General features: G+C 52.1%; 2 protein-coding genes and 1 pseudogene across 6 annotated transcripts in view; 1 reads left to right on the forward strand and 2 right to left on the reverse strand.

Moving 5' to 3' along the window:
- PC (pyruvate carboxylase) overlaps positions 1 to 9,660 on the reverse strand; it is a 100,601-nt gene extending 90,941 nt beyond the window's left edge. The window contains exons 1-2 of one of the 4 annotated variants that reach the window (XM_042904844.1): positions 9,571 to 9,660; positions 5,076 to 5,112 (exon numbers count right to left, since the gene is read on the reverse strand). The gene's annotated coding sequence lies outside the window, so the exon portion shown is untranslated. Of the gene's footprint in view, positions 1 to 5,075; positions 5,113 to 7,944; positions 8,010 to 8,762; positions 8,781 to 9,517 lie in introns of those variants that run through there. The other 3 variants (XM_042904845.1, XM_042904848.1, XM_042904847.1) reach the window with 3 other exon arrangements.
- Positions 1 to 20,039, reverse strand: part of LOC122201366 — a 59,185-nt pseudogene extending 39,146 nt beyond the window's left edge.
- Positions 20,040 to 20,645: 606 nt separating this feature from the next.
- Positions 20,646 to 21,626, forward strand: CD1H11orf86 (chromosome D1 C11orf86 homolog). Of its 2 annotated transcripts, none has more exons than XM_042906958.1 (2): positions 20,646 to 20,915; positions 21,479 to 21,626. In XM_042906958.1, the coding sequence occupies exons 1-2, from the start codon at positions 20,646 to 20,648 to the stop codon at positions 21,575 to 21,577; spliced, it is 369 nt and encodes a 122-aa protein (XP_042762892.1). In that variant the 3' UTR covers positions 21,578 to 21,626. The 2 variants fall into 2 exon arrangements, with proteins under 2 accessions (XP_042762892.1, XP_042762893.1); XM_042906959.1 differs by having other exon boundaries at positions 21,482 to 21,626.
- The last annotated feature ends 5,784 nt before the right edge of the window (positions 21,627 to 27,410 follow it).

Here is a 27,410-nt window from a genome sequence, read left to right on the forward strand (position 1 = left end):
GTGATGCCAGACCTAGACTCAGAAGGATCAGTGGCCCGATTTTACAGCCACCTGTCAGACAAAGCCCCGGAAGACACACAGAATCTCAGTTCCACCTATTTTGTACTTTAATCCCACCTATTTTGTGCCCATAGTGTGTGAGAAATGAGGCCTTAAATAGGCTAATTGAATCTAGTGGTCCAATCACATGTTAAAGGCAGCCTGGGTAGAAGAGTACACAGGTTCCATGGGAAGAAAACTAGGGTAATGTGATGCTTGAATCTGGGGCACATGGGCTGTGAGGCCATCCCCAAATATTTGGGGGCAAAACGGCAATGAACTGGGCTCTGCCTAGCAGTTGGACTCAGAGGCAAAGATCTAGTTTCATCCTGGCCAGGAATCTCTTGAATTTTAAAGAAATGTCATCGGGTTGAGAACGAAACTCCTAAAGTTGCTTAGTTAAGTAATTTACTGTAGTTTGCAATCATAGCATTGTTTCTTGAGGTAAAATTCTTTAATTCCAGCAAGATAAAGCATTAAGAATAAACATGCTAAGGGGCGCCTGGGTGGCTCAGTCAGTTAGGCGTCTGACTTCGGCTAGGTCATGATCTCACAGCTCATGAGTTCGAGCCCCGCGCCAGGCTCTGTGCGGAGAGCTCGGAGCCTGGAGCCTGCTTCGGATTCTGTTTCCCTCTCTCTCTGCCCCACACCTGCTTGCTCTCTGTCTCTCAAAACTGAATAAGCATTAAAAAAATTTTTTTAAAAAAGAATAAACATGCTAAGACAATAAAAACTATAGTTATCATTTTGTGTTAAGAAATCTGTGTCTATCTGTTCTTTTATATACTTTAATTCCAGGGAATTTAGTCTGTTCAGAATAACAAGGCAGTCTCAAGATTCCAATTAAAATATGCAACTGAGTAATTGATTTTAAAATCAGATGTGCTTTTAGGTAGGAATTTTATTAAGTTTAAAATCAGTATGCCAGATGATAAAGAAGCTCAAAGATGCTCAGCATCATTAGTAACCAAGGAAATTCACAATGAAACCATAAGACACCAACACATCTTTCAGAATGGCTAAAATTCAACAGACTGACCATATCCAACGTTGGTGACGATGTGGACAGACCGGAACTCTCACATGCTGCTGTTGGAAAAGATGGTGTGGCCACTTTGGAAGAAGGCTGGGTAGTTTAAGTTAAACATACACCTGCCCTATGATCTAGACACTCACTCCTATACATATGCCCAAGACAAAAGGAGATATATGTCCACATTCATTCGTTCATAGCAGTTTCATTCAGAACCACCAAAACCTAGAAACAACTGAAATGCCCAAAGACAGGCGAATGGATAAACAAACGGTGGGGTACCCGCATAACAGAATACTACTCTGAAACAAAAGGGAAAGTACCGATGGATGAGACAACATGGACAGATCTCAGAATAATTATGCGAGTAAAAGAAGCCAGACAAAAAAGGACACATGCTATATGACTCCACTCACATAGAATTCCAAAAAATGCAAACTAATCTACAGTAACAGAAAGCAGTTCAGTGATTACTAGGGATGGGGAGCAGGGTTGTGGGGGGGAGGAATTATCAAGGGGCACGCGGACACTTTCGGAGGTGATGGATATGTTCACTGTCTTAACTGTTACCTTACAGTTATACAAGTGAATACATACGTGAAAACGTACGTATCACACACTGAACATGTGCAATTTATTATGTTAAAAAGACCTCGATAAATAGCTTCAAATGGTAAAACAGAAAACAGTATAAGGATGTTTAAGAAAAGATAGCAGTCAGTTTAATTTATTAGATTTACAGGAATTATTAAAGCATGTTTGTTAAGCAAAACAACTGGAAGTATTAAAACAATTAAAGAAAGTTGAATGTAATTTATAAATTTAATTTACAATTTTCAAACGAGCTAAGGTTGCAAATGGAATCAAGTATTAATCAAAAGGTCCCTACAAACTGATTGTTAAAATTTTCTAGAATCATAAATAGAACAGAAAGATCTGTAGACTACACTTAAAAGCTAAATTGAAAAGACTAGGGGCACATAGGTGGCTCAGTTCGTTAAGAGTCTGACTTCAGCTCAGGTCATGATCTCGTAGTTCATGAGTTCAAGCCCCGTATCAAGCTCTGTGCTGACAGCTCAGAGCCTGGAGCCTGCTTTGGATTCTGTGTCTCCCTCTCTCTCTGCCCATCCTCCACTCATGCTCTGTCTCTCAAAAATTAACATTAAAAAAAAATTTTTTTTTAAGTTAAAAGAAAAGGAAAAGACTAGCTCTTAGGATGCCTGACTGGCTGGGGTCACGGGTTTAAGACCCACGCTGGGTGTACAGATTACTTAAATAAATATATAAACATTAAAAATAAATAACTAAATAAATTTTAAAATAACAAAACACTAGCTCTCACAGGAAGAAGCTGTTTTGAGTTTGTAACTTTGACAAATTGAAAATCAATTTTTTTTAATGTTTTCATTTACTTTTTTGAAGGAGAGAGAGAGAGAGCATGAGCGGGGTTGGAGCAGAGAGAGAGGGAGATATAGAATTTGAAGCAGGCTCCAGGCTCTAAGCTGTCAGCACAGAGCCCGATGCGGGGCTCGAGCTCACAAACTGTGAGATCATGACCTGAGCCGAAGTCGGATGCTCAACCGGCAGAGCAACCCAGGCGCCCCCAATTTTTTTTTCAACCAAAGTAACTTCCAAATAATCTTTGCATTACACAAAAGCCCAGGGGTAGGGGAGGGATGTGGCATCAGAAGCCACACCCAGGCATTCCAGTCACCTGAAACTCACCAAGTCACTTAGTCTCTCTGAACTTCAGTTTCCTCATCCGTAAGAGAGGAATCCAGAAAAAACACTCATTATTAATGATTTCATATTAATAAATTTCATACTGATAAACAGCACTCGGAGAAGCATACAGTGATGTGCAAATACAACAGATAAGCATCATGACATCACTCCGTGAGTAACTGCGCCTTTCCTAGACCCTGGCGGACCAGTGACAGACATGGGAAAGGTGACACACATATCCTCAGAGACTAACATGACTCAGCACAGCCAGATCACGGAATTTTCCCTAAGGCCTCAGCCAGGGACGGAGGTGTTTTGGGAGGGGAGCTGCCACATGTGGAATGTGGCCCCACTGCACGCACAACTGGTGGAAATGTACTTGGAGCCTTCTTGGATACACGACCCACCCTTTCTCTGACCTGCAGGCCGATCAGGATAAGGAGCTAAGTGACACAGCAATTAGGGGGTGCTAGGGTGGCTTCAGTTACACCTCTGGCATACTGCTTTAAAAAACAAAAACAAAAAAACTGCATCCCTCTCCCTCCAGGATCACCAAGGAGACAGCAAAGGAGGAGGGCAGTGTGGCAACCTTCCATGGCAGCCTTCGTTCCCATAACTAAGCAAAACTCCGGGGAATCAGCAGGGACTTACAGATGAAGTGCCAGACAAGCCTTAACAAATTAGATGACCTGGTACGAGGCAGCCCTTCTTGGCAATAATTTTCCCTTGCTACTGACAGATTTGGGGGAAGACATACAAGAAAAGAGGATACTCTTTATAAAGGAGGGGTAAGGTCAGAATCTTGGATTCTGCTGATCAGCCTTCTCTGGGCCCCAATTTCTCAGCTCCCTAAGACAGGTGGTTTGGGGCCCTCACCCAGCTCTCCCACTTCTCCTTACAGGGATGCAAGTAAGAGCAAGAACATGCAACTCTATCAACCAAGAGGAAGACGAGGGCAAGCAGAGAGAACAGGGCAGGGAAACCGTGTGGAGGGCAGAGTCTATCAAAAGTCCAGAGCCCTTTTCACTACATACCCATCACCGTTACTCCCATGACTTTCATGTGATGAGAAGGTGTTGTTGTTGTTGTTGTTGTTGTTTTTAAGTACACTCCATGCCCAACGTGGGTTTGAACGCATGACCTTGAGATCAAGAGTCGCATGCTCTACAGACTGAGCCAGACAGGCGCCCCCACTCCACCCACTTTTCAAAGCAAACACAATCCTAGAGTGGAAATGGCCACATCCAGTCCAAGACTTAGGACAAGAGAGGATTGTGGGAACATCTCAGAAAGCAGAACATTTCCCGGGTCATGAAGGGTTATCTGAGAAAAGTCCCTACACAATGGGTGGAAACCCAAGAAAAATCCCTACACAAAGGAATCTGCACTCTGAGCACAGAACATGAGCTCTGGGGAAGGCTGTCCCTCAGCCACAAAGTCCCCAGGGCCACTGACTATGAAATGAGGATAGCGACTGGCCTACCTATGGATATAGGGAAGAGCAGCGTCATCAGTGTCTGAAATACAGGGAGAAGGCTAGACAGGCGAGGATCGCGCCTGGCTGGGACGTTCATGTGGTCTAGCAGCGGGACATAGGACTGGATTATTAGGTGGATTGCGGCCTAGAGGGCCTTGGCTTTAGGCCGAGGAGATGCACCCTGATCAGTGCATCAAGGGAAACCTGTGTGGGAGAAACAGTCGGTTACACAGGACAGTGCTGCCTGAGCACTAGGTGGGAGAAGGTCCGCCTTCATTCACCCCTTCGCCCCTTCATCATTGCGACTCCCCAAGAATGGGTGTCGTTGCCTGGAAACACACGTCAAGCGTTTTTACAGCCAGTTGACAGAGTCACCTTCTGTGCCCAGCTCCACGCTTCCCTGAGTCCCCCCCCCACTGCCCAGCTGCCTGTTGTACCATTGACTCAGGGGGTCTTCTCAGAGGCCGCGTGCCCTAGACGTCCTTCTTGCAGTCCTGAGAAGCCTCACCACCTTCCCCTTGACCAGCTTCCCAAGCGACACCCTTCCAGAAGTAAGGCCTCCTGCCAAGGCTGCCGGCTACCAACCGGGGCCAGCGGGCAGCCAGATGTCACTTTCCTGTGTTACTTGAGAGAGAGAGATCAAGAACAGACAAGGACTGCCTGCATTTTCCAAAACTTAGAGCTTGGCCTTTTTTATTTATTGAACTTGATAAGCGACATGCTGGGACTACTAAAATCTACACCTGCTCCTGAAGAAGACCCACGCACATCCCACCGACCTGGCTTCAGGCACGGACTTACCCTCAGTGTTCTGTCAGCTCTCAGTGGCAGCTGCTATCTAAAGTGAAAGAAAAAAGAAGTGTTATCCTCCTTTCTCCAGGCACCCCCCAGAGACCCTAGGGGTGGCAAGAACATAGATTTGTAACCCAGAGAACCGCTGCTTCGCTTCCATCCCAGGCGGCCGGGGGTGGGGAGTGGAGGGGAACCAGACAGCACAGGGCTGACAGCACCCTGGCTCTCATCCAACTGTCTGGGCCCCACCTTGGCTGCTTGGCCGCTTGGCCACCCGTTCCCATGACCACTCAAAGCCTGTTTCCTCATCTGTGAAATGGGAATAATAACATCCAGCTCACAGGGTTTCCCAAGGAGGGAACACGCACCAAAGCACTGGCACCAAGCCTGTACAAAGGACGCTCTCAGACATCAGCCAACGTGCTTAGTAAGAAGCATTTAAGTAAAACCCTTTTCTGGCACCTGCAACACAAGAATAAGAAGTTCTAGAAACTTTTGTTGTATCTGACATGATTCCTGCCCACCTCCATCCAGCCCCAGGCCCACTCTCTCTGCAGAGCTGTCTCGAATCCTTCAGGAGCTACCTCCCCTTTGGATTCTCTGAGCCTGGTTCCTATCTCATTAAGCAACCTGACACTAATTAAGAACTGACCTGAGAGCTGATAGGTCTGCTATTTCCCTATTTCCTCAGACCTTTTCTTGCAGAGATAACACATCCATGCACGAGAGCACACCCCCCTGTTTAGGCCCACGGAAGCCCATCGCTTTCAGAGTTTACAGACCACTTGTTTTTGAAAGGCCACACCTGTCAGTCAGCTCCACCCACCGGTCAGTAAAGAGCAAAATGGAGACACAGGCCGCAAGCGATCAAATGGACTGAATCCATGTTCTAAGGAGCTCAGTTGCCCTGATAGATTATGTCGAGGCTAAAAATGAATGTTTGGGGCATTCAAATCAATAAAATATTTATCGAGCACATACCTTACATGAGGCAGCCTGCCAGAAGGCACAGGCTCTGTTCCCAAAAGGCCAAAAAGCAAGTTGTTGAGGGCTAGCTCACAGAGGATGAAAACAGGAGAATACACGAGAGGGAGCCAACTGGGGACTCTGAGCCTGGCAGCCTGGGGCAGACCTGCAAATGAGGACCTAACAGTACCTTTGCTGTCGGGTTGCTATGATGACCAAATGCCATAATACATGCGGGGGGCTAGTAGGTCCCCTGCCACCATACAGTAAGATCTCAATAAAGGTTGGCTTTTGTGATTAATAACAGTAAGTCATTTATCATCATCATTATGAAAAGAGACAGCCCACATCCAACTGAATAGATTTAGGAGTATATGGGGAATAATGCAGGAAAGCCTGAGTCTTGAAGAATAATTTCATTTTGACAGGACAAGGTAAGAGGCAAAACCCTGCAGGAAATGTCACCAAGGAACAAGAGTGGAGGAAGGACACCAGGACGCAAGTCCGGGATGACAGCAAGCAGTCTCAGATGAGGGCTGAGGCAGAAGACGGTACCTCTGGTGTCAAATGCAAGAAAAAGGCCAATAGATGGGATCACATCTTTGTATTCAGTAGGTGAGAGGAAACGGTTTTGTCATTTCCCAAAGTCCGCTGTCATGCCCTCCTCCTTTGGCAGTTTGGCAACGTCCCCACAACTGAGACTACAGGCAGTGGGGGCAAAGGGACCAAGGGATGGTCAGCCAGGCCCAGGTGAGGTTTCAGAGTACGCAGGCAAAATGGGCCACTTCCGCGAAAGAGGTCTCTGGTGAGAAACTCGCCGCCAAGCAGGCACTCTCTCTGCATAAAAGGAGTAGGGGCCCCTTCGGAAGAGGGTCAGAGGCTGTCAGGAGGCAGCCAAAGAGAAGGCCCACACTAATCCTCGAGGAAAATGTTTACTTGGGTGAGGCATCCAACTTACGCGGGAGAGTGCGAGCCACAGATCTGCGCCGTCTGGGGCCTGCCAGGCCTTCCTCCCAGATTCACTGCCCAACGACAATCATCCTTGCGGCTCCCAAACGTGACTCTTTCCTGGCTCCCCAACTTCCACCCTTCCTTCCTCACTGGTTTCCAATTTGAGCCATTTCCAGTAATTCACCTGAAACATGCACCGACAGGGTACAGGGCAGAAGGACACAGAGAACTGCAACTTGGAATGACCCTGGTCTGAGGTCCACCCTGCTAACGTCTCAGACCGCTATAAGCAGTGTTGGGAGGGCTGGCCCCTAGCACAGCACCCGGGGTACTGGGGTGCCAGCAGTGAGACAAGGAAAAAACTAGGAGCAGGACAAAAAAAGGGGGGGGGAGGGGAGTGGGGCAAGCAGCCTGTATTGCTACATCAAAGGCAGCAGGAGTGCAAGAGGCTATAGCCACCGGGGCAAACCTCCCTGAAGGGTGATCTTGGAGGTGAGAACTGGCACAGATAGGGTCCATCAAGCTGGAGCAGGCTTCGGGAGAGAGAACCAGAAATAAGGCACAGAAATAAGGCACTTTGGGACAAATTGTGGAAATTCTGGCCAGCAACCTAATTCAATTCAACAAACAGATATTGAGCAACTATTTTGAACAAAGCCCCTTCCAACAGGGCAGGGCAGCCACTGAGAAACACAGGATGCTTGCTCACAAGATGCTCCCTGGAACACAGACACAACCTGTAGCTCGGGCCGGCTGCTGGGCCCTGGGAGCCCTACCCAGCACCTTTGGAACCCAATCTCACTTCTGACTTTTCTGCACCTTAGCAAGTGCCCTCACCTTGTTACATCTCTTGGAGAGGCCTCTTCTGAGCGACCGACCAAATTTCTACTCAACTGGGAAGTGCTATTCCCCCCACGTTCCTCAGCCTTTCTCCTGCAAGTTCTCATTGCTGAAAACTCACCTCTCCTCCACAATAAAACCTGGACGGCTCAAATCCAATCGCTGCTGCTTCACTGCCGGCTCCAGTGGAATTGAAGGAGGCTCATGACTCACCTCCTCCTATAAAACCTTCCCCAGTCCAGCCCCAGCCAGCCCATTTCTCCTCTCCCTGGCCTTAGTGTGCGGTTTGCCCTGATTTGTGGGCCTTTCCTGAACTTCCTCTTGCACATCCCCCTAGGGGCCATAGCTCACCCACACCAGGCTCTCTACAAACATCTGTTGCAATGCTGACCCGCTGCTTAGATGGTCTCCTTTCCTTTCCCCAGTTTGCGACAGTCCTACAGCAAGGATTAACCTCGTCTCCCAATCTTCCCTCAGTGTTCATTCTAGGGCTCCCAGCATGGGAGCTGAGCAAAAGAATGCGATGGAGAGCTCCATGGAGAGCTCGAGAGTTAGGATGAAGAAAGGGCAAAGCTGTCCCTGAGAGTAACTAGAAACGCTGAGCACATCCACCCCACCCTAAGTGTCCGCATCCTAGGCAGGGGAAGGGTGGCCGGGCTGCAAGGCAAAGACTTCTTGGTAAAGACTCTAGCGGCTCTCATCGTGATCTGGCATTAAATACCGGCACTTCTTGGAGCCTCAGTTTTCTCGGCTGCAGAATGGGGACAATGAACCCTGGCCTGCTTACCACACACCATGAGCAATCCGATTTTTAAGACTTTCAAAGCTGGGAACCTAGGGACTTGGCCTAACCCCCGCATTCGTGAGATGACGAAAGAGTTCGCCAGAGGTGAAACAACCCTCTCAAAAATACACAAAGCAAGTCCCACTGAAAAGAACCTGTATGGCAGGTCCTCAAAGCCAGGGCTCCGGATTCCAAGCCCGGGAGGGCACTTCCCGGACCTCCTGCTGCTCCTCACCGCCCCCGGCTGGCTGGCGTACTTTGTAAACTGCAGAAAGCTGTAGAATAACGGGCTGAGGCCAGCCCCACCTCCTCCTCGCTGAGCAGCCTCGGGCGAATTACCGCTTCACCTCTGAAACTAAGTGGAACCGAGAATGCCCGACCCGGTTATCAGGAGACTCCCTACAGGAGGCGGAGCGCAGGCACCTGGGGCACGGAAAACCCCCGCCTCGCAAGCCCCGGCTTTCTTCAGAACTGAACTTCCAGTATGCTGGGGAAAACTTGGCCCCCGGATCCTGACGGACTGGGGCTCGAACCCTCAGGGACCTCGCGGGAGGCGTTTGGAACTGCGTGCGTCAGTTTCTACATCTGCAAAATGGGCCCGAGGACCAGAACGAGGGCCCCGGCGGCCGCCAGGGACGCGGGGCGGAGGAGGCCTGGCTGCGCCCGCGCCGACGAAGACTGGAGGGGAGGCGGGACGGGGTCCGGAGGAAGAGTCCCGGGAGCGAGCGCGCGGGCGGGGGCGGACCCACGCCAGCCGTGCCCGCTGGAGGGGGAGGGGAGGGGCGGCGCACGTCGCGTCGCGCAAAGCCCGCCGCCGTCTCCTCCAGCCGTCACTAGTGGAGCTCGCACCGCCTTGGCGCGCACGACCCTTACATAAGCGTCCCCCGCGGCGGCGCTGGCGCACGCCCACCTGGTCCGACCCGCCGCGAGCAGAGGAAGGTGCGCAGCGCTGCCGGCACTCACCTCCTCGCCTCCGCCGCAAGTCGTCGCCACCGTCTCTACCGCCGCTGCCTCCACTGACAGGGAACAGCTGCGGTCTCCGCGCAACCGAACTTGCTGCAGTCCTGGCCCCACCTTACAGACTTCTTATTGGCTCAGGCAGCCCAACCCCTCCTGTTATTGGACAAGACTTCCCGTCACTCACCGCTCCCCGGCTCAGGACTCCTCCCTACCCTCCGCCTACCCGTCACGTTTAAGCCTTGGCGCCCCACGTCAGCCCCGCCCCTCGCGTCGCTGGCGGGCCCCTGGATTGGTGAGGAAGCTGGGAGAGCCCGCCCCTGGCGCACTGCCTCCTACTCCCTTGTCTTTAGAGCCCCACGTGAGCCCCAAGGCCGGGGCCTCCGCCCGCAATAGGCGGAAGTAACGGGGCTCCGGCACGCTGTGATTGGCTGTCGGCGGGGGTGGGGACGTGCGATTCATTCACCCGAGTAGCACGTGTCTCCCAAAGCCGCAAGCATAACAGATCGCACCGGGACTCCGGGATCCAGGCTAGACACAGATACACGCGGGCGGGTGGGGAAGAGGGCGGAGGAAAAGTGTTTGCAAAGGGCAGGAAGAAGGAGATGGCAATTACGCCACACGAGTGTGAATGATTGTGTCCCTTAGCTGCGGGGGGTGGGGGGGAGGCGGGTGATGGGCAGGAGTCCGTCGCCGTCGCTGTGTGACCTTGGACAAGCAACCTCACCACTGTGAGCCTCAGTTTCTTAATCTGCAAACCGAGGCCCCTTAGGACTTAGAAGGTTTAGAGGTCTCGGTTAAACAGAAAGCTTCGTAAACTGGGCTCTGTGCCAACCAGCGGGTATGAGAGTGACCAAAATTAACAAAAAGGTCTGCTTTACAGTGAGGGAAAAGACAGACGATAAAAAATAAAATACAGGGTACATCAGATGGTAATCAGGCCATGGAGGAAAAATAACCTGCTTCCAGACAGTTGGGAGAATCAAGGACAATGAGAACTTCATCTTGTTAACTAGAAGTTGCTTATTGAGCATCGAGAGATATTACAACTTCATTCTCTTCTCTGACTGTTGTATCTGTTAGGTTTGTCTCTTCAACTTTCTTGTCCTTCCTTCCACCTGTGTGGTCAGTCCAACACAGTGGTCTGTCCAACACGGGTTGGACAAACACGGGTCAGTCCAACACAGTGGTTTTCGTAGCAGAACAAGAATTAAAATCCCAGTTATCCAGATTTCACATATTCATTCAATTAACAATTCATTTGATTGTACACCTACTATCGGCCTAGTGCTATGCCAGGAAAAAGTGGTTGGACTTGATAGACACTGAGTCCCTATTACTCTTCTAGTATGCCTACCTTGTGATTTCAACATTTTCTGCCTGTATCTTATCTCCCCTGCTGTGTACGTGTAAGATACAGCCCCCTGTATCCCTCACGAAAGGCAAGGCCCTGCTCTGGAGCTGGCTATGCTAAAGGCACTGTGATGCATCAGCTCAGTGCTGGCTGGTCCTTGTGACCCTATGGGTCTGGAGCAAAGGGTGAGTGGTTCCAACCAGGTTCAGGTGATTACCTTGTCAATACCACCAGGTAGCAATCTGAACAAAAAAACAGAACTAGAAAATGGACTGCTGTGAGGAGTGTTTGGGTGACTCAGTGGGTAAGCGTCCAACTTTGGCTCAGGTCATGATCTCACGGTTCATGGATTCAGGCCCCGAGTCGGGCTCTGCACTTACAGCTTAGGGCCTGGGTCCTGCTTCTCTCTCTCTCTCTCTCTCTCTCTCTCTCTCTCTCTCTCTCTCAAATAAATAAATAAACATTTAAAAAAAAAAAGTAGGAGAAAGAAAGAAAATGGACTGCTGTGAACAAAAAAAGCATGGGTTTTGAAAAGTTAGCTCAAGCATGTAAATTATCTAGTTGGGGCACCTGGCTAGCTCAGTCAGAATTATTGATCTCAAGGTTGTGAGTTCAAGCCCTATGTTGGACCGTTGGGCGTGGAGCCAACCTAAAAAATAATAATAGGGGCACCTGGGTGGTTCAGTTGGTTAAGCAGCCGACTTTGGCTTAGGTTATGATCCTGCAGTTCATGGGTTCGAGCCCCACATCAGGCTCTGTGCTGACAGCTCAGAGCCTGGAGCCTGCTTCTTACCTGTGTCTCCCTCTCTCTCTGCCCCTCCCCCATTCATGCTGTGTCTCTGTCTCTCGAAAAGGAATAAATGTTAAAAAAAAATCGGTAATAATAAATAAATTATCTAGTTCAGGGCACCCAGGTGGCTCAGTCGGTTAAGTATCTGACTTTGGCTCGGGTCACGATCTCCTGGTTCATGAGTTCAAGTCGGGCTCTGTGCTGACAGGCCAGAGCCTGGAGCCTGCTTCAGATTCTGTGTCCCCCTCTCTCTCTGCTCCTCCCCTACTCACACACTCTCTCTCTCTCCTTCAAAAATAAATAAGCATTTAAAAAAAATTATCTAGTTCAAGTGAGATTAGGAAACAAGACACCTCTCCAGACTTGGTCCTACCATGAGATTGAGTTCCCAGGACAGCAAAGTTGGAAGGGTTATTCCATCCCCGATAGAGAAAACTGCCCAGGCAAAAGCCTGGGTGGAGAGCCTCATGTGGCTAGAAAAACCATTTCTCTGTGGGGGCTTCTGTAACACTAGCAATGGAATCTCCTTAGGACAGGGTGCTTGCCTGGGGGAAGCAGATTCTTGAGCCCCACTGCATGGTTCTTAATGCATATTAGTCACCAACTCAGGGGACTTAGAATGACCACAGAATACTTGGGCACATTTCTGGGGAATGGGATCCCTGCATTGCACTGCTAGTTTAAGAAGCTCCCCAGGAGGCCCTGAGTGCCTCAGTCGGTTAAGCTTCCGGTTAAGCTTCCGACTACGGCTCAGGTCATGATCTCGCAGTTTGTGAGTTTGAGTCCCAGGTCAGACTCTGTGCTGATGGTGCAGAGCCTGCTTGAGACTCTCTCTCTCTCTCTCTCTCTCTCTGTCTCTCTCTCTTTCTCTCTCTCTGCCCCTTCCATGTTCTCTCTCTCAAAATAAATAAATAAGTGAACTTAAAAAAAAAAAAAAAAGCTCTCCAAATGGTTCTCATGAGGGTTAGTGTTGAGACCACTAAGAGACCAAGAGAAGTTACTCTCGTGGCTTCCTGATAAGAACCCTCTGGAGTTCTTTAAAAACAAAACAGATTCCTGGTCCCCTGGCCCCTGAGACTTCTGATTTGGTAAGGATTCAGTAAATCTGGTGATGGGACCCAAGAATCTTTTTATCTGTCTATCTATCTATCTATCTATCTATCTTCTATCTCTCTATCATAAGCCCCAACTGGTTTTTGAGGCCATAGGAAGCTTAGGAAACGTTGCTGAGTTCCTAGGTGGCTGCAGGGGAAGGTGATACAGATAGGCTGAGATCAGCCTGGGAGGGCCAGTGGGGAGGCTAGCTCTGGTGTGTAGGGCTCAGGCAGTACAACTCTGTCGGGAGGGAGTGGTCCAGGGGCAGCTGCAGAGCAGCTCATGGGCTCTGGTAACCTAGGATTATGTCTGTCTTATTGCCTCTTAGTATCAATCGCTTTCTGGAAAGTTCTTGGTTTTGTTTGTCTTCTGTACTCCCATCCCCTTCTAACATGTGAATGTTACCACTACAAGAGTTGAGTCTGACACAGAGTAGATGCTTAATAAATAGTCAGCAAGTGAAGGAATGGGAGTCATCAGCCCATACTTAGTGGTTAAAACCATGGGAGGGAATAAGGCTTCCCCCGAGCCCGAGTGGAGTCCACCAATAGAGAGGGGAGTCCAGAGGGCACCACATTTAAGGGGAAGGGGAGAGTTAAAGAGGGGGAGGGCACGGACTGGCAGGAGGTGCAAATTCTGAGGAGGGAGGCATCTACAGTGCCCCAGACCAGGAGGGAGGATGGGGCGTCTGGAGACAATGAGACACATTCACTCTGCAGCCATTTCAGCAGCACTCAATAGAACGCCTGAGTGGCTCAGTCAGTTAAGAGTCCGACTTCGGCTCAGGTCATGATATCACGGCTCACAAGTTCAAGCCCCACATCAGATTCTGTGCTGACAGCTCAGACCTGGAGCCTGCTTCAGAATCTGTGTCTTCCCCTCTCTCTGCCCCTCCCCCTGTCACACTCTGTGTGTGTGTGTGTGTGTGTGTGTGTGTGTGTGTGTGAAAAATAAAATAAATTTAAAAAGAAAAGAAACAAAGAAAAAGGAACTTTCCCCACCCCTACCCTTCTCCCAGACCAGAGGAGGATATACCTTAAAGCATTTGATTTCAAAGCAGTGTGGTGCTGTGCTAGAGATTGTGGCCAGAGTGCTATAGGAGTTCGAAGAGGGGGTCCCTTACCCCATGAGAGGGGGATGGAGGGCTTCCTGGAGGGGGCAATGCCTTCACTAAGTTGATATATAAATAGAGAGAAATAAAGTCGGAAGCTTATTGGGTGAATATATTGGTTCAAGGGATCTCATACATGACCCAAACAAAGGCAGGGAGGCATGACAGGGTCAATGGAGGGGGTTAATGGGGACAGCCCACCAGCAAGTTCAGGAAGCACAGCCTGAGAGGGGGCTGTGGGGAAGACGGAGAGCAGTTAGGACTGGGGAGGCTTGGGTAAGCGGAAACACCCAGGTGAGTAGGGACTCCCAGACAAAGCCGTGGAACTCTCAGACTGGAGCAGCCGCCATGAACCCACCCCTCCCTGTTGACAGTTCAGAAGGCTGGCTTTGCCCTGAGGACCTCACAAGGACAACTAGACATCCCAGATCTCTGTCCTGGGAGACAGAAGAAAGCCACTTAAAAAAAAAAAAAAAAAAAAAGTAACCAAATTCTGGCAGCTGAAGCCTCAGATAGTTCGCTGCTGGCGAGACCTGAGGGTTAAACCCTTCGTGATGGAAAATGAAGGCAAGAAGAATGGACAAAACAGTCTTTTTCCACAGGCTGGAGTTGTGTCTTTTATTCTAACTAGCACAGAAGGTGCTGGAAGTGATTCAAGATAGGTTTTCCTCCCCTCAGGTCCTCCAAGGGTCCAGGCTGTTTTAGCCAGGCTCTTGGGGGAAACTCCCATACACAAACACCGTGAACCCATGATGTGCCTTGTGACAATGCAGAAAAGGTGCCCCTTTGGCAGTAACCTGGCCGCTGAGGCCCTTCTTAAGGGCAGCAGCAGGGTCATACCAGCGTGTGACGGATTGGATTGCAGCCCCAGCTCACCAAGAGTGCTTGTGCAGTGTGGAAACTGTACAACTGTGCGAGGCTGCCCTGTACCTTTGCCATGGCCACCCAAATACACTTTGGGGGTTGGAGGAGCCTGAATCCCAATGCTTCCCCAACTGTGGTCTCCAAGCTCAGTTGACCCCATAGACCTCCTACCCCCAGGCATTCACACTGTCTTTTCAGCCTTCTCCTATGCTGGTCATTCAGTCCACTGGGCTTATGGAGCCCACACCATCATGGGACCTCTACAAGACAGTCAGACTTTCCACCTGCCAAGGTGGGCCGTGGTCTAGCAAATCACAGCCCCTGTATTTCAGGTCCATGCCAAGGCTGCGGCTCCCTGGCTGAGGCAAAGGAGGGTAAAATCCTCCTCAACCCCACTCACAGCCGTAACCCCTCTTGTCCTCCCACTGAGACCCAGAGAAAGGAAATGACCTCTCTGGATCAGATGGCTAGTCAGGGTCAGAGTCAGGATTGACTGAATCTCCAGACCCCTGATTCCCCGGCTGTGGTATTTTTGCTCCAAAGGCTGCCTTGGGGGAAAAGAGAAGCCAAGAATGTGCGGAATGCAGATTTCAAAGGAAAGGCTTTGATCTGAAATTTGAGTCCTAAAATCACAGTCTCAGAGGCAGAAGAGCCTTGAGCAATTATGTTTCCAAGAGTTCCCACAAGATATAGACCACCTGGGGCATGATAGTACAGATAGCTTCTCCTGTCCTTGCTGGGGACAGGAGGGGAGGGGGGCTTGTGATAGGGACCAGCAACCGGTGTTTTTAACAAGGGAAGTTTGGGACACCCCAGCTGGACCCACTCACTTTACAGATGAGGACATAGGCTCACACGGGAGAAGGGATGGGCTTACCATCAGCAGTCATCAGGTCCTGCATATTTGAAAAACTTCAAGGGCACCTGTATTACCAGCTCCAAGCCCCTACTCTGTGTAACCTGGAAATAATCCGCCCCGGATTCCTTGGCCCTACCTAGAGGAAGCCCTAAGCGCACCACCTGGCACAGAACAGGTGTGATCAGAATGTGGGAGCATTAATAATAAATAGCATTATTGTAATTTATCATTCCCTTTGTTTGATTTCTCTAAGCGGTAACGTGGCCAAAGTCTAGCACTGAACCCGATAGCCTGGCATTCTAACTTCTTGTGGGGAAATGAAAACGAAAACAGTGGACACACCTGGTGCCATTATTCTGAAGTAAAGGAACTAGGTTCCCCAAAATGTACTGTATTATAAGAGCTGCTCAGACAAAGAGATACGTTACCTCTTCACCTCACTTCTGGTGGGCATCATATTTTTAAGGAAAATTCTAGGGGCATTAACCATTCGGCTCATAGTTCTGTCTGATCATCGTGCAGGGTGCGTGAAGACCCAGGCTCGACCTGCAAAGGGTGGCCGCACATTTGCTGAGGCCTCTGTTTTCTGGCCTGACTCCGTGGGGATGAATTTAAGACCCACTACTGACTGTGTGTCCCTGGGCAAGTTGCTTCACCTCTCCAAGTTTCTGTTATTTCATCTGAAAAACGGGGCTAAGCAGCACAGGGATGCCTGGGTGGCTCAGTCAGTTAAACTTCTGACTTGGGCTCAGGTCATGATCTCACGGTTTGTGGGTTCGAGCCCCGCATCAGGCTCCGTGCTCACAGCTTGGAGCCTGGAGCCTGCTTTGGATTCTGTGTCTCCCTCTCTCTCTCTGCTCCTCCCCTGCTTGCACTCTGTCTCTGTCCCTCTCTTAAAAATACATAAACTCAAAAAAAAAAAAAAAAAGGAGTATCTGGCTGGCCTCCCCGTTTGCAGCCTTCCTGTATATCTAAGCCTCAGAACCTCTTTAGGAAATAGATACCATGTGTTTCATTAATTTCACGGCACACCATTTCCCCCCATTCTCTGAGATGGGGTGATTTTCCAATGTCTGGGCAGAGAGTATTCTTTCTTATCACTTTTTTTTTTTTTTTTAGTTTATTTACTTTCAAGACAGAGAGAGACAGAGTGGGAGGAGGGGCAGAGACAGAGAGAGAGAGACACAGTATCTGAAACAGACTCCAGGCTCTGAGCGGTCAGCACAGAGCCTGACACGGGGCTTGAACTCACAAACTGCAACATTATGACCCGGGCTGAAGTCAGACACTCAACTGACTGAGCCACCCAGGCTCCCTGAGAGTATTCTTGCTTAATGACGTATGAAATAATGTTACATCGACACCACCTTAAGTTTGATGAAATAAGGTATTTTCCCCACTTCGGAGGCACATGAGGTTAAGCCACTAACTCAAAGCACAGAGCTGTCACATGGAAGTTTCAGGCTCTAAACTCAGGCAGTGTCATGGCTTTAGCATCCAGGTCGGTGGGTAAGCAGCCTCCATGATAACACCCAGCGATACCGCCTCCCCCGTGCGCAAGCCCCTGTGGGACCCCTCCCTGGAGTGCAGGCTGGACCTGGTGACTCACCTAGAAAGAAGAGAACACGGCAAAAATGATGGAAGGTCATTTCTGCTTCTGCCTGCCCACTGTCTCTCGACCTCTCACTTACTGCCTCCGATTGAAGCCAGCTGCCATGGTGTGAGCTGCCCTTGGGAGAGGCCCGCATGGCAACAGCCAGCAACCAGCAAGAAACTGAGGCTCTCAGTCCAACAACCTTCAAGGAACTGAGTCCTGCCAATGACCATCAGAGCAACCTTGGAAGCAGATTCCCCCCAGTTGAACCTCGAGGTGGCTGCAGGCCCCCGATTGGAGCCTGTGAGGGACCTTGAGCCAGAGGCCCCAGCTCAGCCATGCCTGGATTCTTGCCCCACAGAAACTTTGAGGTCGTACGTGAATGTTGCTTTAAGCCACAAAGTTTTGGGGTGATTTTTTTAAGGCGGCAATAGACAGTGAAAAGTCTCCAATATTTAAGACATAGTATTTACTGTGTCGTGTCCCGGGAACGCAGAGGTGAAAAGCCTTCGAGGGACAGCCGGTGTCAGGGGGAATGCATACGTGTGTGATTGCTGCTACTGCGTTTAGCGGGTGGTCTGGAGAGGGAGCTGCCTCCCTATCCCAAAGGCAGGTATCAGGCAGGCTTCCAGGTGGAGGCATCACTGAGCACAGCGAAGTCTGGAAAGGTGAGAGCTTCCCAGCTGACAGAGGCAGGGAGGCAATAGGGAGGGAAGGGAGAGAACACACTTCTTCTCCTGTCCTCCACGGATCTGGGAAATTGTAAGATTATACACTGGGCAGGAGGGTTTTAGGCAGTTACATGCTCGACACCAGAGCCGGTGATTCACCCCAGCACATCCCAAAAGTCTGAGTTAGCAAACTCTTCCTGGCTTAAAGGCTTAAACTTCAGTGAGAGTCAGGGTTTGAGCCCACTGTGCTGGGGCGAGGGCAGTGAAGGTTGCGTAATGGCTTGGCTGCCTTTCCACCAGGGCCAGGGGTGGCCTGTGGGTTGGACGTTAGGAATGTGGTCAGGGTCAGAGTAAAGAGGCCTGGGTGCAGGTGGAAATTTGGGACAGGCTGGGGCAGAGGATCAGGGCCCCTCTGCATTCTCCTCTTCGCACTGGCCCTGGCTTATCTCCTGTAGCTGGGAGAGAGCCTGGCAGATATTATAAGACCCTTCACCCAGGGAAAGCCTAGCAACCCCGAGGGAGAGAGAGAGAGAGAGAGAGAGAGAGAGAGAGGAAAGAGAGCAAGGCCAAGCCTGGGGAGAGGTCAAGGGTGAGCCAAGAGTTGCAGCCAGCGCTTCCCTGACCCCAGACGTGGGGGGGCAGGGGGCACTGTGCAGCAACCCAAACACAGGAGGACGCCTGGCCACCGATACCAGAGCAAGGCAGCTTGGGTTCTAAAGCCAGGCCAACCAAGGAATGGGTTCCAGCTCTGCCTCTTACTGGGCATGCTCTCTGGCCAGGTGCTTCACCTCTGAGCCTCTGTTTCCTGATCTATGAAATGGGGGTAGCAATGCCCACCTCATAGGATTATCATGAGGCTGAAATGCAGCGTGTGGAGGGATTAGCTCCAGAATGAGGAAGAATAGCCATAGAATAGTGGTTAATACAAAAAGGAATAACAGATGTGTGAGGTCCCTTTCAGCCTTCAAATCCTGTGATTCTGAGGGTCCGCTGGGCCGGCCCAAGCACCTTTCTCTTTCTCTCGGAAAAACAAAGCTTCTGCTGGTCGTCTTGCTATTATACGTTCACGATTTCATTGGATTTCCACAGCCACCCATTTTGCAGTTGACAGGACTGAGTGAGAGCGGAAGGGATTCATCTAGTCTAACGAATAATTTCCAGCTGCAGTAAAATATACGGAAACATTATGTTTACCATTTAGCCATTTTTATGTATCATTCAGTAGTGTCACCTATAGCCGCAGTGTTGTTCAACCAATCTCCAGAATTTTTCCATCTTTTTTTTTTTAAGTTATTTGTTTTGAGAGAGAGAGAGAGAGAGAGAGAGAGAGAACACGCAGAGGGGGGGGAGAGAGAATCCCAAGCAGGCTCCATGCTGACAGTGCAGAGCCCGATGCCGGGCTCAAACCCACAGACCGTGAGATCATGACCTGAGCTGAAGTCAGACACTTAACCAACTGAGCCACCCAGGTGCCCCTCCAGAACTTTTTCATCTTGCAGGACTGAAGTTCTATAGCCATGAAATAATTGACCAATCCTCCCCCGCCCCGCCTCCCGCCCCCGCTCCGCCCCCCCCCCCCCCCCCCCCCCCCCCCAGCATGCTACATTCTGTCTCTGTGAATTCGACTATTCTAGATTGGAGCTGTCTTGTTTCTTTCTTTCTTTTTTTTTAAATTTAATAAATTTTTATTTTTCAAAACGTACAGTTAGTGGGATCTGTCCATGCATCTTCGCCAGCAGCTGGGGCATCTCTGCCCCTGGTGTTTCTGGTGTAAATGACCAGAGCTCTGTACTTTGCAACTAGTTTCCTAAGTTCTTCACTAAGGAGCTCCTGAAAGGCCACCCCAGCCAGGGGGCCTCGAATCTTCAGTCTCTCAGAGACGACGGCTGGGGTCCGAAGCTTCTAGTTGGGAACTTATGAAGTTTGTCACATGTCGCTTTGTCACACGAGACCAGGTCATTGAGCGTGTCCTGAACTTTGCCTTTGGACCACTTCTTTTTGGCCTTGCCCCCAGACTTGTTCACTGGGTCTTTGTCTTTCTTGGCTGGCTTTTCAGAATCTTTCTCTTTCTCCTTGGGAGACATTGTGAAGCTCTGAGATCAGCGGCCACCCCTGCAGCCTCGCTGAGATGTTGGACAAAGAGTGGAGCTGTCCTGTTTCTTTCTTTTTTTAAAAAAAATGTTTATTTATTTATTTTGAGAGAGAGAGAGAGAAAGAGAGACAATCCCAAGCAGGCTTTGCACTGTCAGCATGGAGCCCGATGCGGGGCTCGAATCCCCGGATCACGAGATCATGACCTGAGCTGAAACCAAGAGTTGGATGCTTAACCGACTGAGCCCCCCCAGGCGCCCTGGAGCTGTCCTGTTGCCTAAAGGCCCATCTCGGTTTTGCTGTTGCACCGTCTGTTCTCAGTGCCAACAGAATGAATTTGGACAGCTAGGGCTGCAGTTCAGGGGAGGCCAAGCTCTACAGGGGTGGGGTGGTCAGGGAAGCCTGCCTGGAAGAGGAGGAGGAGAAAGACACCTATACTCCTTGCCCTAGAAGGTAGAGAGGCAGTGGTGATGGTGACTCAGGGATGCTTGTCCCCTGTGGCCTGCCCTTTGGTTTATGATGGCCACCTCAGCAGCACCAACCTTTGCCCCCAAGTGAGTTCCCATCAGATGGGTGGAGACTCTGAGCCACCTCAGGGGCCAGTGGCTTGCCCAGGGGCTGGAGCAGTCCTGCACTTGCAGCCTCAGGAACCATGGGGATAGGGCCACGCAGTCAGTCCTTTCGAGGACCACGACCCTCCTATGGCAAGCTCCAGGAGCCCTGGGGGAAGCCTTTGGAGAGCCGGCTGCGCCGGGCGCTGAGCCTCAGACAGGGCCAGGAGAAGTCCAGGCCCTCAAACGGAGGCCCAGAAAGGCTGGACACGCCCGGTCAGGAGTGGCTGCCAGGGTGCCTGGAAGATACGGAGCAGCTAATTCAAGCCCAGCAAGGAGAGCGCCGGCGGTGGCTGAAGCAGTATCAGCAGGTTTGGCTGAGGGCTGACGGATGGAGGGGCGCCAAAGGGGGAGGGTAAGGACTCCACTGAGAGGGACCCAGGGCAGCAAAGGCTCAGAGGTAGGAACATATGGGGCCAAGGACCAAGAAGACAACAGAGTTGTCTGGAGACGGGGCTGGAGAGAGAGGCATCCAGGCACCATATTTCAGAGGGCCTTAAAGACTCTTGGGATTTATCCCTTCGACACTGGGGAGTCACGGAAGGTTTTAGAGCAGAGCTGTTTTCAAATATTTAATCTGGCAATGTGTTGGATGGGTGGATTTTGCTGGAGGCAAAGAGATCAGCTAGTAAAACTTCCCCAGGGTTACATCTTGTGTTCTATGCCCCGGAAAGGGGGCATCCTGACCCCCTTGGTGGGACCTTTTGGCTCCTGGCCCCTGCCTCCTTTCTTTTGGAGAAAAAGGTCTCTGACGAGCAGTGGTCCTGTCTCTGGGGTCTACCACCACCTCGTGGCTGTAGGTGGAACAGCACCTGAAGCCCACCACGGGGCGGTGGCACCAGGACCCTGATCTTGCCTATCCTCGGTCTTTTAGCAGGTAAAGAGAAGGTGGGAGAGCTTTGTCTCCGGCTTCCCTGGTGTGACCTTGAGCCGGCCAGCCTCCCCAGAGCCCCCTCTGAGCACCACCAGCTGAGGACGCTGGAAGCGGCGTCGGCCCCTGCTGCATCTGGATGAGACGGCCGTGTCTGCTGACCTACCTCTTCGTGGCCCTCTGGACTCCTCTGTGTAGGTTGCTCCTGCCTTCCTCACGTGGTGCACCGAGGCCTCTGCCACCAGCTTACCCAAGGGTCCTGTGATTGCCCCTCGCCCTGGCCCTCCACTCCAAGGCTGGCTTGCAGTAAAGACCCCAAAAGGGGGCTCAGCTCTGCTTCCTGATGGGTTCTGCCATCTGGGCATGGAGGCACCCTGGGACAGTGACATGTACGAGGACCTTAGAAACCTGCCTAGAAATAGGGGTGTCGACACCCCCGGCCCCACACAAGACCAGTCGTGAGCTTCCAGGACAGAGCTCAGTGAAGCCAGCCCCACGGCTGAGAGGCTCTGCACATCAGCTGCTCACGCCCCTCCCGCCAGGCCCGGCTAGTGGTGGGCGAGGCATGGGCCTCCCTCCTTGACAATGAGCCCCCCCAAGGGCAAGGACTAAGTCAGGGCAATCCCCGGTACCGGAGCTCTACAGCTGAAAGGCCCAGGCCTGTATCACTTGTATCTTCATAGTATCCCGATGAAGGAAGGGGCGGGGGGAAGCCTTCCCTCCCCGTGTGACAGAGGTAGAAACCGAGGCCCAGAGCAGGGAAGAAATTATTGTCTTTGGCACCCATGGCCCCACCCCCACCCACTTCCCAACCTTGGGGCTGAACACAGGAATAAAGGTTTCTGCGCTGAAGTGTACAATTTGCCTAGTCATTAATTCACCTCCAGGCCTCTCCCAGCCCTCGCGGGAAGCTTGGCTCAGAATTTGGCCGGATGGTGGAGCAAGGGCGCCAGGGGCAGGTCCCCCATGGGTCCCCAGGAGGCTGGGTCTTTCCTGCCACTTCTCTTGACCTCACTCCCCAGAGGAATTGTCACCTACCCCTGCGCTGACCTCCAGCCAGCTTCGGGGGGACTGCTTTGCTTTTTGCGTTCACCCTCATGAGGCAGGGCTCACTCTGAGTCCCGGAAAGAGCAAGGACTCATCCAAGGCCACACAGAAGGGAGGGTCTGACCCCAAAGAGCCTGGGCTCTTTGAGAGACACTGACCCTTCGGTGGGGTCCCTGAGGCTCTCCTGGCTCAAGCGGACCCAAGGTCAAAGGTGAGGGGTCAGCTGCAAGCATCCCAGCGCAAGGTCTGTTCTGGGATGGTGGGGAGACCTGAGGGTCCAGCCGGACATAGGGGAGGTTCCCTGTCTCCCCAGAGCCTAGAATCCTGGCATGGCCTTTGAGGAATAAGAGGGGTCCTAGGGAATTCTTGTCCCGGACGGCCACTGGGATCACAGACTAGGGTGCCTGGCTTGGAACCTGAACTCTGAGAGCTGACCAGAAGCTTCCAGACCAATTAGTCACAAACTTTAGATGCCTGCCACTCCACCGTCTTGTGCAGTAGCCCCTTGAGTGCCTCTGGGGAACCCCAGGACTCCAGGAAACATGGTTTGAGTCCATAGCCCTGGAAAACCCTCTGGATGGCAAGAAGAAGAAACTGAGGCCCGGAATGGGGAGGTGTCCTCATCACCCTCTGCAAGTCTCTGCCCGTGAGCCCGTGAGTCTCACCCTGGCCTCTGTGTTCCAAGGATTTTCTAGCCCAACTCCTTGCTGTTCTCTTACTTGTCATGCTCTGTGACCAGTTTGTCTAGTTACGAGCTTCTGTCATCCACAAGACAGACAGTTCCACGGGGAGCTGGCCTGCTCACCACTAGGACCCCAGTGCCTGGCTCAGGGCCTGGCCCACGCTGAGTACTCAGTAACCTGTCGTTGAGTGAATGAGGCACTGACCCAAGGTCCCCCAGCGAGCTGATGGCTGGGCTAGGCCTGCCGCTCACACGGGTCTGGGGCCTCCCACTCAGGCAGAATGGTTCTACCTCAGCCCCATCAGCAACCCCATCATCAGGGAGCACAGTTCCGGGACCCATGGCTGAGGCCTTCACCAAAGGCCTTCATATACGCTGATAGATTGTTTCCAAAGATGGCCGCAAGCCTTCATCCCATGGTGCACGCCTGCTTTCATCGTGTCTTTGCCACACCTCCCATCGGGAGAGATATTCTATTTTCCCTCCCCTTGAATCTGCGTGGGCCCTGTGACCTGCTCAGACCAATAGAATGCAATGGAAACAATGCTCTGGGACTTCTGAGCTCGGGTCTTAAGAGGCCTTGCATCTTCTGTTTGTGGCCTCTTGGAAACCAGGTACCATGTAAAGGAGTCCAGGTGATCTTGCCCCTAAAGTGGCCCCTAAGCAGATATGTCCATAGTCCCATCCCGAGAATCTGTGAATTTTGCTGGGTATGGAGAAGAGTCTTTGTAGACATAATTAAATTAAGGATGTTGGGATGAGGAGACCATCTTGGATTATTGGGGTGGGAAGGGCCTAAATCCAGCAAGAAGTTTCCTTAGAGAGACACATACAATGTAAGGACATAGAGGCCAAGGCCACGTGAAGGTGGAGGGAGAGAGCAGAGTGAAGTGACCACAAGCCCAGGAAGCCTAGGATCGCCCACAGCCACCAGGAGCCACCAGTAGAAGCAGGAAGGATCCTCCCCTGGAACCTTTAGCACCTCGATCTCAGACTTTGGCCTCTAGCACCGTGAGACAATAAATTCCTATTGCCTTAAGCCACAGAGTTTGGGGAATTCTACAGGAGCGCCGGGAAACTAATACGGTGTGTTTGTGTGATTCTACCTGGCAGAGACTGGTCAGGTCTATAAAAACCCAGATGTGCCAGCGGGGCGACATTTCCCAGCCTTCCTTGCAGTCAGGCAGTCAGGTGTGGCCGTGTGGCCAAGCTCTTGCCAGTAGAATATGAGTGGAGCTGGCATTCGTGGCCCTCCAGACAGAGCCATTAAATATCCCTGCCCAACCCTCGATGCTTCCCTCTTTGCTCACAGGCCTGCCCAGTGCAGAGGGCCCAAGGGGGCTTCAAGGCTAGGAGATGGCAGTGACACTGAGGCAGAGTCCCCTGTCACCCGTTTGGACTGTGATATGACTGCAAAATAGGCCTTTGTTGTGTTACGCCTCTGAGTCGGGGGCCGCTCGTTAGCCTCAAGCCTAGACTGACGATTTCATGTCAACAGTGTGTGGGACCTCGGGGACTGGAAACTCCGAGAAGGCAGGACAATTCTCTTTTTGCTCACTGTAAACAGCCCACCTTGGACAGTGTCTGCCTTCCTGTAGGTGCTCAGGAAACAGTTGTCGAATTACTGAATGTATTGCAGCCAGGACCTGGGGGAGAGCAGGAGTTAACCAGGCCAAGGGAGGGAATACGTGGTTCCGGTGGAGGGAGCGGCCTGGAAAGCCCAGAGAGAACACGGTGCATCTGGGAGTGCAAACCATCTGAATGGTCTACGACAGGACGGATGTCCCTGGCTCAGGCTCTGGACATATTTGTTGCCCACGGTCCCCCACCCCACCTCCCGACCTCCCTAGATGCGCCCTCTTCAGGCCCTACCTGACCTGGTTTTGTCTGCTCATGAAGCCTTCGCTCTCATGGGGTGGGCGGGCCACTGGGGAGACCAGTGAGCCTCAGGCCAGGCTCTGTGACTGCCACCCACACACTTGTGCCCCTGGGGCCTCAGTTTCCTCATCCATCAAGGAGAAAGGATAAGCTTGCCTTGTTGGCTTTTGGGGTGGGGTAAGGTGACGGGAGGAAGAATGGGCACCACCCTGAGCTGGGTCAGAGCCACAGTGGGGGCTTCGGTTCAAACAAGATGAGAAAGGGCAGGTGTAAGGCTGTTTCCGGGGGCAGGGTGGGGGGCAACTCCTGAGTCAGCAAACCAGCAGGCCTTAGAGGATGTTGCCGACCTCGTGGCTGTGAGTGGGGGAGGGTGGCTCCCCTTGGAGGCCTCTCAGATATGGGCGGAAGGGTGACCTGTCTGGAGAGATGACCCTGCCAGTGCAAAAGCCCTGAGCTCTCTAAGGGCTCCACCCTCGGGCCAGCATAGGCCCCAAGGTCACCCAGAGACAAAACGCAGAGAGATTTCGTGCTGCTGTGTTCCGTTTCTGCTGCCCACAAGGGCAGAGCCTGCCAGGCCTCTCCCATGCCGTGGGGTCTCAGAGCCAGGAGCCAGAGGGGTCTGGGACCCTTCGGCCCCCCTCCCTGCCTAATACCCTTCGGCCCCCCTCCCCTAATACCCTGCCCCTCTGTACGCGTTCCCAGAACTGCAGAGCACTGTTTCTCAAGCCCTGATCTTTCTGACTTTTGCCCTCAAGGAGCTCACGGTCCTGCTTGAGAGGAAGACAGACAGACAGACAGCGACCAGCTGCTCTGTTTCAATGCACCGTGGAGTAGGAGCTCACGGGGCAAGGTGGTGAGGCAGGTCAAGCAGGAGGCCCTGGTTCCTGGGCCAGTGTGCCCCTCTGGGCTTGGTTGCACATCTTCCTCAGCTTCCTGCAGCCTCCGGCCATGCCGGGTGGGACGAAGCTGTGAGCAGGTGAAAGAGACTATCCTGCAGGAGAAATGGGGCCACTCGGTTGCAGGAGTGGGGAAGGCGACGAGGCAAGCAGGGAACACTGCCTCCCCAAGCACCTCTCAGAGCAAGGGCAGCAAATTCAGCTGGAAGGGAGCTCAGAGCCCAACGGATCCAGGCCGTTGATTTTACAGATGAGGAGACAGGCCTTACAGCATGCCAGAACTCTCCGCCCACCCTGGGTGCCTAAAGCCCCTTTCCTCAGGGACTGGGGGGGCCACCAAACTTAAAGCGTCCAGCCAGTCAGAGGGGCCAGGGTGGGCCCAAGCGTGAGTGTCAAACCTGGGGCCCAAGCCCCTGGCCTGCAACTAACTTGTTGAATATTTTGGGCAAATTATTACCCTCCTCTGTCAAATAGAAAATTCTTTTTTTTTCTTTTTTGAGAGAGAGAGAGGGAGAGTGGGGGGGGGGGGGCCGCAGAGACGGGGAGAGAGAGAATCCCAAGCAGGCTCTGGCTGTCAGCGTGGAGCCCGACGCAGGGCTCGATTCCACGAACCTGTGAGATCATGCCTGACCTGAGCCGAAATCCAGAGTCGGACGCTCAACCAGCTGAGCCACCAGGCTCCCCAAATGGAGATCTTGATCTCTGTGTCTCCCGGGGCTGAAGGGCACGTCAAGTGCCGGGCGTGGCGAAGCTTTGCAAGTTGTGGCGCGCCGTGTCCTGAGAAGGAACGTTATCGCCGCCCCTTCCTCACCACCCTCAGCGTCAGGACAGCAAAGGACTTCAAGCTCCGTAGCCGAACGCCCGAGTTAGAACGCTGGCTGCACCACTTACACTAGCTGGGTAAACTGAGGCAAGGCGCCAACCCCTCTCTGTGCCTTTGTTTCCTCATCTGTTCAATAAAAAGAAAACCAGCGCCTCCTCACAGGGTTGTTGTGTTACCCGAGTCAACTCAGGCAAAACACATAGAGCCATCGGTCCTTAGTTCTAGGACGTTCACCTGGCGTGACCCGGGGTGGGTCCCTTCCCTGAGCCTCAGCGGCCTCCTCTGAGAAAGGGGGCACCGATGATAGCATCGGACCGCCCGCTCAACGAAAACCTCGGGACGCCTCAGGCTCAGACCCAGTGTGTCCTCAGCTCACCTTGGCCTGTCTGGGCCCTGGCAGGGCCGTGGGCATTGGGATCCAGGGAGGCGGGCCCAGCCACAGACCAGACAGCTGCCCCGGGGCCTCCCAGGAGCGGTCTCTCCTCCAGTGCCAATGCAGGAACGGGTGTGGGAGGAAGGCCTCTCCTCACCGCCCCCCTCACCGCCCCCCCCTGCTGTGGTTGTCCCTGACCTGTGCGGCCCCACCCCCATGAGGCCGGGTCTCCCTCC

The sequence above is a fragment of the Panthera leo genome, chromosome D1 (assembly GCF_018350215.1).
Source record: "Panthera leo isolate Ple1 chromosome D1, P.leo_Ple1_pat1.1, whole genome shotgun sequence".
Classification (NCBI taxonomy): domain Eukaryota; kingdom Metazoa; phylum Chordata; class Mammalia; order Carnivora; family Felidae; genus Panthera; species Panthera leo.